The sequence below is a fragment of the Stegostoma tigrinum genome, chromosome 6 (genome assembly GCF_030684315.1).
Source record: "Stegostoma tigrinum isolate sSteTig4 chromosome 6, sSteTig4.hap1, whole genome shotgun sequence".
In the NCBI taxonomy this organism is placed as follows: domain Eukaryota; kingdom Metazoa; phylum Chordata; class Chondrichthyes; order Orectolobiformes; family Stegostomatidae; genus Stegostoma; species Stegostoma tigrinum.
In genome coordinates, this window is record NC_081359.1 from 61,561,148 (window position 1) to 61,578,163 (window position 17,016).

Below are 17,016 nucleotides of genomic sequence, written 5' to 3' on the forward strand. Positions count from 1 at the left end.
TTTTGGTCCAGTGATGATGAAGGGCAATAGTAAATTTTCAAATCACGGTGTTGTGTGACTTGATAGAGAAATTGCAGGTGGTAATGTTCCCTTGTTTTTGCCACACTTGCCCTTCTAGTTGGTAAAGTCGATGAAACTTGGTGAGTTATTGTAGTGCATGTTGCAGATGGCATAAACTGCTGCTGCTGTACATTGGTGGTGAAATTGATTCAAGGTTATCAAAATGTTGCTAATCAAATGAATTACTTTACCTTGGATGGCATTAAGCTTTTTGGGCATTGCTGGAGCTGCAGTCATTCAAACTAAGTGTACAATATTCGTTCACACTCCAGATTTCTGTTTCGAAGATGGTGGACAAGCATTGAGGAGACAGGAGATGAGTTGCTCATTTTAGAATTACGAGTTTCTGGCAATTTCTTATAATTACAGCGTTTATAAGGTTCATCCAGTTCAGTTTCTGGTCAATCATAAACCCCAGGACGTTGATAATGAGATATTCAGCTATGAGTACTATTGAATGCCCTTAACGTACTTTGCACGTAAATTAATCAACTGGAAAACATGAGTGATTTACATAAGGGTGTTAATGGATGAAGCAAATACCATGGGAGATTTGTTTATGGGAAAAAAGCATTCGGTCATGTTTAAGAGCACTTCTGGATATAAGAAAAAGCATTCCATGAAATGACAAAGAGCAATGGTCAAATTTTCTCTTGTTGAAGATGGTCATCGCTTGGGATTTGTGTGGCGTGAATACTAGTTGCCTTTTTTCTGCCCAAGCTTGAATATTGTTCGGGTCTTTTTGCATATGACATAGGCTTTAATTCCTAATTTCCTTGCTCTGTCGGGTTTATTTAGGATATCAGTGTATACCCAATTTTGCTTTATTGAAGTGTCCCCAGAAAAACTGCATAAATAGTACAAGCGAATGAATTCCATTCTTGAGTCCACGTACAAGTTGATTTGTATGCAAGTCAGAACACAAGTAGCACAATATTAAATAGCCTTTTGTAAGTACAGTAAATGTTCTTGTGTTGGATCTTTTGGAGCATTTGTAAGTCAGACATTTGTAAATCGGGGAACTCTGTAGAACATCACAGCGTGTTGCATCTACCACGGTCAGTTGATCTTTCACCCCTGTTAAGACTTATGTTCATTTTTCCTGGAACGGCTTATCTCACGGTTTTAATGAAACTTGGCCCCAGGGCAATCTGCTCATTGCTGCTCAAACAGGCTATTTCCTGACAGCTTTTGTGACATCCAATAAACCGTGTGATATTTACACACCACAGCCCTACCATCAACCACACTTTGTTTTGCTGACAAATGATTAATTATCACTCTGGTACCCTGATTTTGTGTTAACAGGACTTGACCCAGATTTTCCAGCAACTTTGTTTCTCTTCCTGATGTACAACATCCACAGTTCTTTTGGTTTTTATTTAGTATTTAACTCACTGGATTATCTCATGATTGATAGTGTAGGGGGAGGGGCTTAGATTAGTTCACAGGTCGGCGCAACATCGAGGGCTGAAGGGCCTGTTCTGCGCTGTATTGTTCTATGTTCTATGTTCTATATACTGTGTTACTAGTTCAGTCCATCGCCTACTTAATTGGAACACTTACTTTAAATACTCACATCCTTTCAGAAAACACAGGTAAAACTTAAGTTACCATCTGCTTGATCTTTCAATAGCGCAAGCTTCAGACTTCTTTTTCTCATTTTGGCCTACTTAGCTGAAGGGTGACTACTGACTATAGACATGGACTGCTTCAGTATCTGAGGGGTAGCAAATGGTCCTGAGCATTGTGCAATCTTTGGTGAACATCCCCAATTCTGACTTTATGATGAAAGGAAGGTCATTGATGAAGCTGTTGAAGGTGTTTGGACCTAGGTCACTACCCTTAGCAAATTCTGCACAAATATTCTGAAGCTGAGATGACTGATTTACTACAACTATGGCCATCTTCTTCTGTGCTAGTCATAAAACAAAGTCAGAAGTCACATGATAACAACAGGTTTATTTGAGGTCACAAACTTTCAGAGCGCTGTCCCTTTGTCAGGCGAAGTGAAGGAAAGCACACAGGCACAGAATTTAAAGGCAGAGAGATCAATGCACAGAAAGATCATAAAATCATACAAATGGTGCAAAAGGAGGGCTTAGTAATACGTCTCTGAAGGTGATCAAAAGTGTCAGGCGTGTTGTGTAAAGTATCGACAAATGAATAGTAAGTCAAGGGGATGACCTATAATAACCGAGATAGCCAAGTCCCGTGCCCATGAAGACGGCCTCAACAGGGATCTTGGGTTCATGTTACACTACATATTACCCCACCATACTGTTCTGTATCTGTAAAATCTTCCTTACTGTCCTGTTTTAACACCATCACCTTGATAATTTGTTATGGTCTCTCTACCTTAATTAGTTTGTACAGTTTTGGATTATTTGTTACTTTGGTTAGACCATTGGAATGTGACACTTCTACCTATCATGTTATTCCAGCCATTTGGTTTGCCTCCACACCACCTTATTTCCAATTTTTTGTAATTATTACTCTATCTCACTTAATCGGATTATCATCATCTCTTTGCTGGTTATTCAACTGTTGACACTATACTCACAGTCTGACACGTTTCATTACCTGCAGAGACTTATTATTTGACACTTCAAACCAAGTGTCAGAGAACACTTTATTGCTTTGCAAGTACTGCTTGATAACACTGTTGCCAACTCTATCCATTGCTTTAACGGTAACCAAAAGTAGGTAGGCCTGGATTTATCCTGTTTTTTGTGCACAGGACATACCTTGGCAATTTTCCATATTGGCAGGCTATACTGGAACAGCTTGGCTAGGTGAGCGGCAAGTTCTGGGGTGCAAGTATTCAGTACTATTGCTGGAATGGGGTCCATCGCTTCTGCAGGATCCAGCGCCTCAAACCATTTCTTGATATTGCATAGAATGAATCAGGAGCCAGAGACAGACAGCTATGATGTTGGGGATCTATGGTGGAGTCTGAGATGGATCATCCACTCAGCACTTCTAGATGATGATAAATATAGAAGCTTTCAGCCTTATCTTTTGCAATGATGTGCTGGGCTCCCCATCATTGAGGGTGGGATAATTGTGGACCCTCCATCTCTTGTTAGTTAAGTAATTGTTCACCACCATTTATGACCAGACACTGCAGGACTCCAGAGCTTCGAACCCATCCATTGGTCATGGAATCAGTCTATTCTCAGCCCATTACTCGCTCCTTTTTGGTATTTGCTATATAAATAGTCCTGTGTTGAAACTTTACCAGCTTGGCACCTAATTTTTATCTATGCCTGGTACTGCTCCTGGCATGCCCTCATGCACCCTTCACTGAAACAGGATTGAGCCCCTGGCTTGATGGTAGTGGTAGAGTGGAGTATTTGTAGGCATGGGTTTACAGATTACAGTCAAATATAATTCTGTCGCTGCAGCTGATCCACAGTGCCTCATGGATGCCAAATTTTGAGTTTCTAGACCGGTTTGGGGGTGGGGGTGGTGGTGGAGGTGAGGGGAAGGGGTGGTGTAACATACTAGGCTCTAACCAGCAGAAAGTAACCTTACAGATGTTTGGTGTTTCAGTTGATCTGAAGTCAAAATTCAGAACTCTGAGGTCAGCTGCTTTTGACCACATACCATTATGTTACCAGTCTTCAAGGATTTGTCTTTCCAGAAGGATGGGTCATATCCATAGATGGTCTTGGTCATATCAAGGACATTGTCGGACATGTATGACTACATTTGACTGTTGTTTGTCTAGTCTGTGGGTCAGCTCCCTCAATTTTGATATTAGTATCCAGATATGAGTAAGGCGGACTTTGTAGTGCAGACAGAGCTGTGTTTGCTGTTGTTGATTCCAGCACCTACATCAAAGTCAGGTGGTCTGTCCAGTTTCATTTCCTTGTAGCCATTTGATACAAACATGTGTCTTGGTGTGCCCTTTTGGAGGGCATTTGAGGTTTGGGTCAATTATCAGTCAAGCCAGTCAAACATTACACACTTCCTTCCTAAAGGGCATTAGTAAATCAAATGGGTTTTTGCAATAATTGATTATTGTTACACTGACACTATTTGATTTCCACATTTTATCAAATTCAGATTTCATCATCTGCATTGTGGGGAGGTCAAATCCATAGAGTCGCTTGGGTCGCTGGATTACTGGCCAGTGACAATATCACCATCTACTGCCTTCCCCAAGCATGTCAGTGAAAGGGCGTCACAATATGTTTATATTGTATGAGAAGAGAGGATGGAAAGTGGACTGTGATTGGTGGAGTTGCATCCGTGCAGAATGCACTAGTTAGACAACAACTGACAATTAACTGCCAGGCTTTATTTAAATGTATAAAGGCAGGTTCGTTCTCATTGATCAACTATGTCCTGAGGAATGAATGAGAGCATGGCTTTACTTTTCGGTTTGGTGGAGCATTTGATGCAGTATTTGCACAACTTTTTCTATGATCAGCGAAGATCGCGGACCTGACCGTTAATGTATGTCGCTTCCAGTACATGCTAGTGCACTACACTGTGCATTGGGCTAACAATCTTCACTTGGTTATTAATATAATTCTTAGCAAGCCAGCTAATAATTCAAGATCGGTTGGGAGAGTGGCACAGTTGCATGTACTGGAAAATATTTATCTTTTCCTTGCAGACGGAAAGAGCACAAAATTCACAGACAGCCACTGTATGGTTCATTCCTCAGGGCTACACCCTGACCAACTCATCTAGCAAATCTTGACAGTTAACAGTTAGTCATCATCTATTTAGTGCATTCCCCATGGTAATGCCTATGCCAATAGCAGTCCACTTACCAACCAAGCAAACACTATTTTCTCATACAGTATAAATATGTTCTTCTCTGACATTAGTATTTCTTGTAAATTGCCCTTAGTAACACAGGACAAAAAAGCTTTCGCAGAAGTGTCAGAGCTAGTAGGAACTGCCAATTCTGGAGTCTGAGAAAGGCATGCTTTCCTTCATTGGGCGGGGTATTGAGCACAAGAGTTGGCAGGTCATGTTGCAGTTGTATAGGACTTTGGTTCGGCCACATTTGGAGTACTGTGTGCAGTTCTGGTCGCCACATTACCAAAAGGATGTGGACGCTTTGGAGAGGGTGCAGAGGAGGTTCACCAGGATGTTGCCTGGTATGGAGGGTGCTAGCTATGAAGAGAGGTTGAGTAGATTAGGATTATTTACATTACAAAAATGGATTTAGATTGAGGTCTACAAAATCATGAGGGGTACAGACAGGGTGGACAGCAAGAAGCTTTTTCCCAGAGTGGGGGACTCAATTACTAGGGGTCATGAGTTCAAAGTGAGAGGAGGAAAGTTTATGGGAGATATGCTTGGCAAGTTCTTTATGCAGACTGTGGTGGGTGCGTGGAATGCGTTGCCAGCGGAGGTGGTTAGCATCTTTTAAGATATATTTGGACAGGTACATGGATGGGCAGGGAGCAAATGGACACAGACCGTTAGAAAGTAGATGACAGGTTAGACAGAGGATCTTGATCGGCAAAGGCTTGGAGGGCTGAAGGGCCTGTTCCTGTGCTGTAATTTTCTTTGTTCTTTGTTCTTTCTAACTAGGTGTGGAGCTGCAGGAACACAGCAGGTCAGGCAGCATCAGTGGAGCAGGAAAGTTGACATTTCGGATCTGGACCCTTCTTCAGAAAAGGGTCTGAAGAAGGATCCAACCTGAAACGTCAGCTTTCTCCTGCTCCTCTGATGCTGCCTGGCCTGCTGTTTTCCTCCAGCTCTACACCTTATTATTTTAGGAAAAGTGTCTTTTTCAGTGACATTCATGTTCTGTACTACCAACCTTGAACCATGTTGTGTAACCCCAAGTATTCACAATATGATAGATGGCATTACACACTGTTTGCTTATTTGCAAGGCTAGAGACGGTGGGTGCTGAGAGGTAAGAACTTGGGCTTTCAGTTCAGATTTTTCAAGATTAGTATTCAGGAACCAGTGCGTTTTCAGCATTGAATCTGACCCCATATACTACTTTCAGAAACACAGTCCCAGATCTTTGTATATTTATAACTCGTCTGTCTGTCTTTGTGAAAGTGAGCTAGGTAAAACTCCCATGTGGTCCCATATAATTTGAATAACTCCAGCAGTCACTTTTAAGGGTTTCTGGGGTTGTTCAAAAGCCGGAAATTCCTGAGGCCACGAGTTTCGAGTTGATGAGATGAGTGAGTATTTCCTCCTGTTTGAAAAGGTGATTAATTTGCATGTAGCCGCAGTACATCCTGTTTTGGAAGAGTAAATTTCACACTCTGGGCGAATCTTATAATTGAAAGCCCTGAGTGAAGTGGTCTATTACAGGATTTATGACAGAATTGAACAAATTCAGTGAAACCAATCTTGACGTCAGGAGCATCTCACTCCAGCTTTTATGCTTTTCACAAATGTGTGGTGAGTTTCCAATTACAAGGGAATTATTGCTTGTTGAACACCTTGTTCACACAGTATGGCTCATTAATATTCAGCTTCTTCCCAAAATTTCCCAACAATCTAGACATTGAGAAAACCTGAAATGGAAGTCAGTGCAGATAGCTGTCTAATTCAGGTCACTGCTTGTGCTGAAGGACCTCTATGTTAGACACCAGCCACACTATCTTATGTAATACAGTGTGGAGCCGGAGGATCACAGCAAGCCCAGGCAGCATCAGAGGAGCAGGAAAGCTGACGTTTTGGGACGGGACCCTTCCTCTGATGCTGCCTGGGCCTGCTGTGTTCCTCTGGCTCCACACTATTACCTCAGACTCCAGCATTGACATTCTTAGTATCTCTACCAATATCTTAGGGTTTGTTCCAAGGGTACTGGCCACATGCATCTCATGTCTACTGATGTTGGACATCCAATATGTGATAGCCTCGAGGAAACCTCATGACACATTTCTGATCCGCTTACAGTAAGCTACCCAGACTGTGCCAGGAATTCTTATTGTAATGCTGTAGCAAGGATACAGTGCGTGGAGACTCAGCCCCAGCTGATGGACTGGTCCAGGCTGTATCTCTAGGCTCTTTGTTCACTGTCACAGCACTCACTCACTCACTCTGAGCCTGCCTGAATACTCACAGAATCCTTGCTGTGAATTGCATTGCTCTTTGCCCACTCACTCAGAGAAACCAGGCTCCTTAACTGCTGTAATGACTTGCTGTTTAACACAAACACAAAGGCATGAGGTTTGCTGTGCTTGTCAGCAGGCCTCAGTCAAGTCAAAGAGGATCACAGCAGTAAGTCAAGGGCAGCCTCCAATACCAGTCTAAGGGCTTGGAGGCATTTGGTCTGCTGCTCAGGGGAAGGTACACATTCTCCATAAAAAGGATGAGGAGCTGAATGTAGGCAGCTTACCGCCCATCTTGATTCTTTCTGCTTTTCTGTGGGCTGTTTTTGCTTTTTCCCGAAACGACAGCGAGGCGGGTATTAGGGAGATGAAAGCTATTATTTTTGGTGCATCCTAGTGATCGATTTGGCAGCTCAGAAGCAAGCATAGTTAGTGGCATTGGGTGTTGGGGTGGGTGAAAGTAAGTGAGAGAAGATGTTGCAGACAATAATGGAAGGGGTAGATCATAAGTCTTGGTTTGAGATGGGTACAGGAGCAGAGATAGAGCAAGTGAGGTTTCAGAGGGAAAACGGTAAGTAGTCATTGATGTTTTTCCTACAGAACTGCAGATGGCTGAGAGTGCTTTAACATGGGAGACAACCATGGGCCAGATTGACACCGTCTGGTGTCATAGCCTTGACTGCTGGTCCTGAGAGAAAAGAAAGCCCAGTATATGTACTGCACTGTCCAGCAGGACCTCCAGGTCACATCCTGCAAAGGTGGGGTGACAATTTCCCCATTTTCCATTCCTGTGGTAAATCCCAGGAACCATCGAAGGCATCTGTTGGTTAATGGTGTTTGTCGCGATACAGAACGAGCTTTTGAAGATGGTGCCGGCACAAGGGATGCCAGCAATTCTGGGACTTCCAGTTGAGTGGCAACTTGTTCTGGGAACAGTGTGTGGCAAGATTGGGCCAGAATCAGACATGAGGGACTTCATTGGGATGGGTAGGTAGTTAATGAGATATATTTGGTAGGATATCACAAAAAGATTTGCTTGGCCTCATGTTGTAATTGTCCCCAGCATGCTCAACACACTTGGGTGTAGCCAAAAGAAAACCCTCTGTTATTCTGAAGGGAGAGTTAGTTATTGGAAGAATGTAAGGCACCACAATTAATATGGATATCATAAACAGGAGATCATTGGTTTTATGTTATACAGGAATAAGAATTTACATGTGCTTATCATTCTGTCAGCTACTGGATTTTAGGCTTGTGTATATTGTGAAATATTGTCATCTAGGAAAAGGTCCTCAGGACATTTGAAGCTGGTTGCACTTGTAATGTCTAATAAAGTGCATTAGTTTAACTCAAAATTTTGGATTTCAAAGTGAAAACAACTCAGTTCGTAATAATTTTGATTCTCATTTGGAAGCTGTGACGATAATTCCATCAGGATTAGTATCAAGACGCTATAGGAATATTAAATAAAATCCCCAATTTCTTGAAATCTAATATAAAATCAGAGATGGTGGAAATATGTAAGTCAGTTGGCAAACAAAGAGAAATACGAGTTATGAGATTTTGGCATCACTTTGTGACAGGTTCAGACAGGAGAAACACTTGATGTGGAGATTTTGCACAATTTCCTCCTAGACATCAACGTAATCTAAGTGGAATTGAACACAAAGTATGTGTACTGTACCCACTGGAGTACCTGATCTTATACATTTACTCAAAAGTCCATTCATCCCCCAAAGAAGTCTCCACACAGAGAAGTCCTCCCCAAGTCAGAGTGGCAAGTTCCTGCTGATTTCACATAATCTAGCATTATTCATTGATACTTAGATTGGTGAGCTGTTAACTAAATGCTGATTGAGTTCTGTATTTTATACTGCTGCTAAAGACACTTTAAATGACTTGCAATTCAGTTTAAGTTGTTACAAATTGAGTAAATTCCACCAGAGTAGAAGACGCCCATGTGGATTGCTTGTCAGTCTTACCCCTAGCAAGGGCAAATCGAAACAGTCAATTGAAACCAAGTAAAAAAGAAGGCCAAGAGCATTAAATCGTTCAGTTGAAGAATGATTCTGTTGTTTTGTTCCATGATTAATTAAGCTGCTTGATTGCAGTGCTCCATGTGAGATTTTACATTAGGGTTAATAGCTTTGCAGAGAAACAAGAATGTGATCTCATTTTCTCAAAATGAGCATCTAGGAAATTCTGGGAGCACCTTGTTGATTTTGTGCCAAATGGAACCTGCACAGATTTTGGTCCATTAATACTATCCTGGCTGCCAAAGCTATTTAGATCATTCCAGAATAATGCTGGAGGGCTCATGTTCAGTGCAATCATAATAATGTTTGCTGTTTCCTGTGTAAGCCTCATCAAGTCCTCTTTTATTATTCACAAGCACAGTGTTTAGGTCAATGGTACAAAGTTGTGAGTAGAAATGTTAGATCTGCTCAGCAATATTTATGGAGAAACAAAGTTAAAATTTTTATCAGTGGCCTTTCTTTAGAACTGGGACTTACGAATATAACATTATTTGCAGTGTAAAGCTAGAGAATGAAAAGGTAAGAGGCAAAATATCAAAGAAAGAACAAAGAGGAAGATCTGTAATCAGATAGATGACAGGACAGAACTTAAATAAAACAGAGCACAACAGTTCAAAGCAAAAAGGTACAGTAACACAACAATTTAGAAACAAAAGATTGGCCCTGAGGAAATGGTTACATAAATGGTTACAGCAGCAAAATGGGACACTGGGAGTTGGTTAGCTCACTTGGCTGGATGGCTGATTTGCAATGCAGACTGACACCAAGAGCACAGATTCAGTTCGCAAACTGGCTGAAGTCACAATGAGGTTCTTGTCCTGTTGACCTTATTTCTTGCCTGAAGCAGTTTGATTCTCAGGTGACAACACCACCAATCATTTCTCACTGAGAAAGAAGCTATATGGCCCTTTGGGACTATTACAGCACCATGAACCATAGATTGTTACTGAGCAGAAACAGGCCATTTAACCTATCATGTCTACATTAACTCTCTGACCTTTTGTCTTAGTGCTAACCTCTTACCCTTTCTCTGTAACTTGTATGTTATTTATTTTTAAATAATCATTTAATGCCCCCTTGAATGCCTCAATTAAACCAGCCTCGACCATATTTCCAAGTAGTGTTTTCCAGATCCTAACCACTCTCACTATGTGAAAAAATATTTTTCTTACCTTGCCTTTGTTTCTTTCACAAAATACTAAATCTGTGGCCTCTGTTTCTGCGTCCCTATTTAAGTGGGAAGAGTCTCTCCCTATCTATCTTGTTCAGACCCCTCATGATTTTGAAAACTTTACCTACTTGCTTTTGTACACTGCTTCAATTATTGAAGCCCATAATTCTGCATGCTCCATTAACTGCGTTCTCTATCTGTCCTGACATCTTTGATCACCAGGTCTCTATGCTCCTGCACACCATTTAGAATTGTACCCTTATCAGCGTTCCTGCTGATTTTATTTTCGTCTGCAGCATTGACTTCTAATTGGTGAAGTCTTTGGATCAGCCACGCAGCAAAAACAAACATTGCCCCTTATTTCATACTGTCTCTCCATGTTCTTTATAGCAAAATGTATTACCCATGAGAATTTGTGGAATTATATATGTCTGGTGGGAGCAATTTTCCAACAATCTTTTTTACCTTAAACTATTATCTGAGTTTGTGTTTGCTAATATATTGTTATAATATATTGCGTAGTTAATCTTCTGAATTGCTAACAATGTTATGACAGACTAAATTATTACGTGTATGATTTTAAAATCTCAGTAATAAATTAGAAATAGAAGCAATAATTAAAAACATGAAGCTTTTGCTGTAGTAAATTGAAATTACCTCTGGAACTGCAAATCACTCGAGAAAGCAAAACACTGGTGAATTATTGCTCGTACAATATTGATGGGGAGGGTAGATTCAGTCTTTTGTTGTATGAGCAATTAAGAAAGATATAGAAACAGTTCTAAATGCAAATCAATTTTTATAATTAGAATTCATTCTTGTTTGCTGTTGTATGTTTAACCTTGCTTAGAGTGAAGTGATAGAAAGAACTTTGGATGCTGGAATCCAAGATAACACAATATAGAGCCAAAGGAACACAGCGGGCCAGAAGGGTCCCAAAACGAAACATCAACTTTCCTGCTCCTCTGATGCTGCCTGGCCTGCTGTGTTCCTCCAGCTCCACACTGTGTTATTTTAGTCAATTGAATCGCTTTTTGTATTAATTAAATTATTTGTCCTGGAATGCTTTATTTTTGTTTTGTGTATATTGAATTTAAGCTTATTCAGTTGCTTTAACTTGGAGAATAAAGGCTTGTAGTGTGATAGTTTTACACCCAGCAGAAACAACAGATGTGTAAAGCAGTATCCTGTGTTGTTTTTAAAGTGAACTATTCCAACAGGGAAGGTAACTATTAATGCTCAGCCATGTTGCTCCCACTTATGGTATGTACACGTTTGGAAATTATAGCTCAGAAGATACACCAGCTCACAATGAATCTTCAGTTTGCTATGAACATGCTCCGGTTTCCTCCCACAGTCCAAAGATAGGCTAGGTGTATTGGCCATACTAAATTGCCCATAGTGTTCAAGGATGTGTAGATTAGGTGGGCTGTAGGGGGATGGGTCTGCATGGAATGCTCTGAGGGTCAGTGTGGACTTGTTGGGCTGAAGGGCCTGTTTCCACACCGTAGGGATTCTATGATTCTATGAAAAAAGTTGGAAGAAAAGCCTGAGAGATGTTAGCTCCTTGGTTCTTCAACAAAAATAAAGTGATGGAACATATCTGTAGAGTTATCTTCTCCTTTTAATAGGCATAAACATTGCATTGACATCATTGTGAATATTAAACAGAACCTTATCTGAGCCAGCTCCACCAAACATGAATTTACTTTTATTCCCTTCTGCTGGAGATCAAACAAAAGATGATGAGTGTACAGTACTGTAGAATTAAGTAAACTTTACATTGTCATGCATGAAATAGTCATATGTGTCATTGTTTCTTTTCTTTGTGCAGTTTACACAGAAGATGTTATTTCATGTATAAAAAGAAGCAGGAGAATAATAATAGTCCTCAGCCCAAATTATATTGCACAGACTGATTCAAGGGTTTTTGAACTGCAGACAGGAGTCAAGGGCATGCTTGATAATTACAAAACCAAGGTGATTTTGATAAAATTCCGCTCTCTACCTGACATTGTGGATCTTCCCGAAAGTGTAAAGAAAGCCATCACAGTGTTACCAGAGATAACGTGGAAAGGAAAGAAGTCTTTCCCCCCATCCTCAAAGTTCTGGAAGATGCTCAGATACCATATGCCAGTGAAGAAGAATGATATTGTTAAAAATCAGGTTTTCAGCTGAAACCTGCAGCCTAATTGACAAACTTGGACCTCACCGCAGTGTACAAGAACTGGAAGCACTGCAGATGTTGGAAATCAGAAAAATAAAATGGAACTTGCTGGAAAAACTCAGTAGGTCTGGCAGCATCTGTGGAGAGAAATCAGAGTTAATCGGTTAGGTCAAATGACCCAACTGAAGTTTTTGCGTCACTGTATGCCTTCTGTATTTCTATTTAATTGTATTATTGTATTGTATATATCTTGTCAAATGCATATGGAATACACAAACTCAGTCTTGCTCTTAGATTACATGGTGTGAAGTTGGATGAACAGAGCAGGCCAAGCAGCATTAGAGGAGCAGGAAAGTCGACATTTTAGAAGAAGGGTCTCGACCCGAAGCATCAACTTTCCTGCTCCTCTGATGCTGCTTGGCTTGCTGTGTTCATCCAGCTTCATACCTTGTTATCTCAGATTCTCCAGCATTGGCAGTTGCTATTATCTCTGTATTAGTCTTGTTCTTATTGCATTAAACTTCACAACGTCATTCATGGCTCAATAATGGGTCTGACAGTGTGGTAGTTATGTTACTGGCATAGTACTTCAGAGGGCTGGACTTGATCTGGCGGTTTTCAATTCAGATCTGACCATGGATGCCATGCTAAAAATCTAGCATGAAAAACTATTACCTGTAACCATGAACCTGGATTGTATTAAACCTTAATGTCCTTTACGGCAGGAGATCAGTTGTCTTCAACTGGACTATTTATGATGCCACATTCAGAGCAATTTGATTCCCCTTTGATTGTCTTCTGAAGTAGGCATTCAGTTGTCTTCAAGAAGGCAGTTCAGCACCACCTTCTCAAGGACGGTTAGAAATGAGCTAGAAATGCAGGCCTAGCCAGCAATACCCTTGGGGGAGAGTTTAAAAATTCAGTAGTGTTTATGCTCCTGAGTCTAAAGATTGTGGGTTCAGGTTGCACTCCAGACACCTGAGGACCGAGCTGTAGGTAGGTTGACACTCCAGTTTAGTTGCTGAGGGAGTTCTACCCTGTCAGATGTGCTGACGTTTGGATCACATGATAAATTGAAACCTTGTTTGCTCTGTCAGATGTACCTAAATACCCCATAAGGCTCTTTCAAAGAAAAGCCCGGGAGTTATCCCAGTTTTCTTAGTCAATGTTTCTCTTTCAATTGAAATCACTAAAACAGGTTGTATGTTCAATCTCACATTGCTGTGTCTCCTGCATTTGAAAGGTGCAGTTCAATGCTGTAAAGTGTATTGGGGTGTCTTGACGTTGTGAATGATGCTACATTGTTTGAAGACTTTCTATTTATAGTTTGAGATGCTGTGGTGACTTTACATTAGAATAAGTTAAAACGATTTCTGTATAGTTTTTGAGATTAGATTCCCCACAGTGTGGAAACAGGCCCTTCGGCCCAACAAGTCCACACCGCCCCTTGAAGCATCCTACCCAGACCCATCCCCCCATCCCCCTATAACCCACACACCCCTGAACACAATGGGCAATTTAGCATGGCCGATCCACCTAACCTGCACATCTTTGGACTGTGGGAGGAAACCGTAGCACCCAGAGGAAACCCACGCAGACACGGGGAGAATGTGCAAACTCCACACAGACAGTCGCCCGAGGCAGGAATTGAACCTGGGTCCCTGGCGCTGTGAGGCAGCAGTGCTAACCACTGAGTCACTGTGCCGCCCCAAGTTTTGTTGTATTATTGTATTCATTCTCAACTTCCTGTTGTGATATTTTGATTGTGTTCTGTTTTTGATGATATTTTTCTTAAAGCACAAAGCAACTTGATAAAATAATATTGTACAAAGTAAGTAAAAGGGCATGGTCTCAGTTGATTACTTTTCTCCATTCTTGTGAGATAGGAAATGACACAGAGACAAATAAATGCAATTGACTTTGGTGAACTTATATGTTCACTGATGTCTACACATTGAAGCAGATTAAAAATCTGTATCTGGCCCCATCTTACCAAATATTTTAGCCCAAATTTGAGAAGTTGGAATAAGGACATAGAAAGATGTGAAAAACGTAAGGCTGAATATTATGTTTTTTTAGCTGAGTCATGTTTGTTGAAGGGATTGTTAAGGCAGTTCTCTCACCAAACTTGCTGTATTAATTGCCTACCAGCTGTTATGGCATCTCTCACATTTGAGTTCTGTCCCATCTTTACATTGCATTTCCCAGAATAACTCACCAGATATCCACCCAAAGACTGGTGAATCTTGCATCCATGCCATCTTTGAAAGGCCACCATGCGCCCGGACAAGTAGTAGCAAACTAACATTTACCTTCACTGGTGATGTCATGGCCCATCAGCCCCAAAGCCATATAACTAGCCTTTATTTCAGTGATGCCCTGACACCATTGATCTATGCAGGGCCATGTCTTGCCATTGTCCAGTAGAGGATTAGCAAATAAAGACAAACAATCAGACAAATACAAAGACAATATCATGAGCGTTTATTTACATGTGGGAACCAAAACAAAGCCAACAGAGGTCCTACAACCAAATTTAGAAATCGTGAACAAAAAGATGGAACAGTTAACAACTGTCAGCTGCACCCAACTCTCTTCTACTGGAAACAGGTGCCAATAAGGTTCTGTGTGGCGTTTAGTGTCCAATGCAGTTGAGAACTGTAATGAACAATATCAGCTCCCTTCTCCCCAGTGTCTTTGTCTCCTTATGGGAAGATTTCTCCCATTTGCCCAGTTCTTCAGCATCCAGGACATTGCCTCATACATTGCCAACTCTAGTCGTGCAGAGCACAGCACACTAGGATAATGAGGCACAGTCTGTCAGGAATATACTGGAGGGTCACCTACCCCAGACTGATCCAAGCAGTGGATCTGCTTGAGGCATGAACAGTATTAGGCATGTCCTCCCCATCAGTCAGCAGGTAGCCCAATTGTGTCAAGAGCCCTTAAAACAGTCGATAGCCCATGTTCCCCTGTAACTAACCTTACAAGATTCCTGGTCCTTTAAATGCACCAGGTACATGAGAGAGTTCCAGGATGTAGGAATCATGGGAGGTGCCAGGGTAGTGCATACACATCTCCAGGAAGTGGTAACAATGAGTATCTGAATATTAATTAAGTGCAACCTTGCCCTGTTGATGAATCCAACCATCCTTGTCTAGGAGCAGCAAAATGAACTGATGTGACCTCACACGGATGGCTTCAGTTACTGTCCTGATGCACTTGTGCCTACAAGGTTCACTGATCCCACGCATGTCACCCATCACTCCCTGGGAGGAGCCAATCACACAGAACTTCAGTGCTTCACAGCCACTGGGAGATGATGATCTCCCACTTCTGCACCTCTCAGGTCCCATTCCAGCAACTGGCACAATGCCATCCCAACCTACTGGGCCATATGAAGCGTGCTTCATCACTGAGCCTCGCTGATGGCCAGGAGATGGAGCCAAGGCTAGATACTATATGCAGGCACTGGTTAGCTCAGTTGGCTGGCTTGTGGTGCAGAGGGATGAAAACAGCATGGGTTCAATTCCCACACCAACTGAGGTTATCATGGATGACTCACCTTCTCAAACTCTCCCCTTGCCTAAGGCATGGTAACCATTAGGTTAAATCACTACCACTCATCTCTCTGATAAGAGACCACTCTGTGACCACTAAATACCTGGAAACTGAATGCATAAGGAACAGGCAATGCAATAATTGCACATCCAATGTATTGGCAACTTGCAAAGAGCAGCTGCATGCTTTGGTGGTTATACCATACTATTGTCCAACAAACATGTTCCCGTACTTTCAGTCATCAACCTGACATTTACCCAGCTCACCCTGGGCTGAGTTCCAGCCAATTTCTAGTCATACCTTGCCTCCAGAGAAGGGTAAGTGGTGGCTGGAAACACAGATCATGCTGCATATCATTGGCATCAGGCCCAACCTCAATGTCATATGTCACCTTACATTACCTCCAACAAACCAGAACTACCACATTGAACTTCACCAACCATTATGTTCCTTGAGTCTCAACATTATACCTTGATGATGCCCACCCTGCTGCATTACACTAACCTCAGTTGTGGTCTCAGTCAATTACCCCTCTCCATAGTCTACGATGTCCTTGATGCTGTTCCTAGTTCCTCCCCATTCAATTTGAGATTGTCCCCCATCACCATTCTTATCCCCACACCCATAAATGCCTCTGCTTTCCCTGCCCAGTCGTGACTGACCCAACCCTTCTGTTATTGGTGCCCACAGCCCCAAACAGACTCACCCCCAACTCTTTAGAAATATTAATAGATGGTCACCCAGGACTGTAATCATCCCTGACCTGTGACCGATTCTGATGAGTAGTCCCTAGACATGTCTGAGCAGAGCCCTGGCTGCTGTGTTCTGTGCCCAGATTAGAGATACATGATTTCCATAACTGCTTGGGCTAGTCCCCCAGGACTGACCACTGAACACATCCACCCATCCTGAACTGAACTGGGACAGATCCCTGGACCTTGAGGGTCCCAAACAGATGACTGACCAGAATGG

The 17,016-nt window shown here is 41.8% G+C and overlaps 1 protein-coding gene across 1 annotated transcript in view; it reads left to right on the forward strand.

The window, feature by feature from the left end:
• The window catches only part of LOC125453616 (interleukin-18 receptor accessory protein-like), a 62,952-nt gene extending 50,161 nt beyond the window's left edge, over positions 1-12,791 (forward strand). The window contains exon 11 of the mRNA XM_048533390.1: positions 12,151-12,791. Within this exon, the coding sequence (XP_048389347.1) occupies positions 12,151-12,494 (344 nt within the window). The 3' untranslated portion in view covers positions 12,495-12,791. The remainder of the gene's footprint in view (positions 1-12,150) is intronic.
• Positions 12,792-17,016: the final 4,225 nt, after the last annotated feature.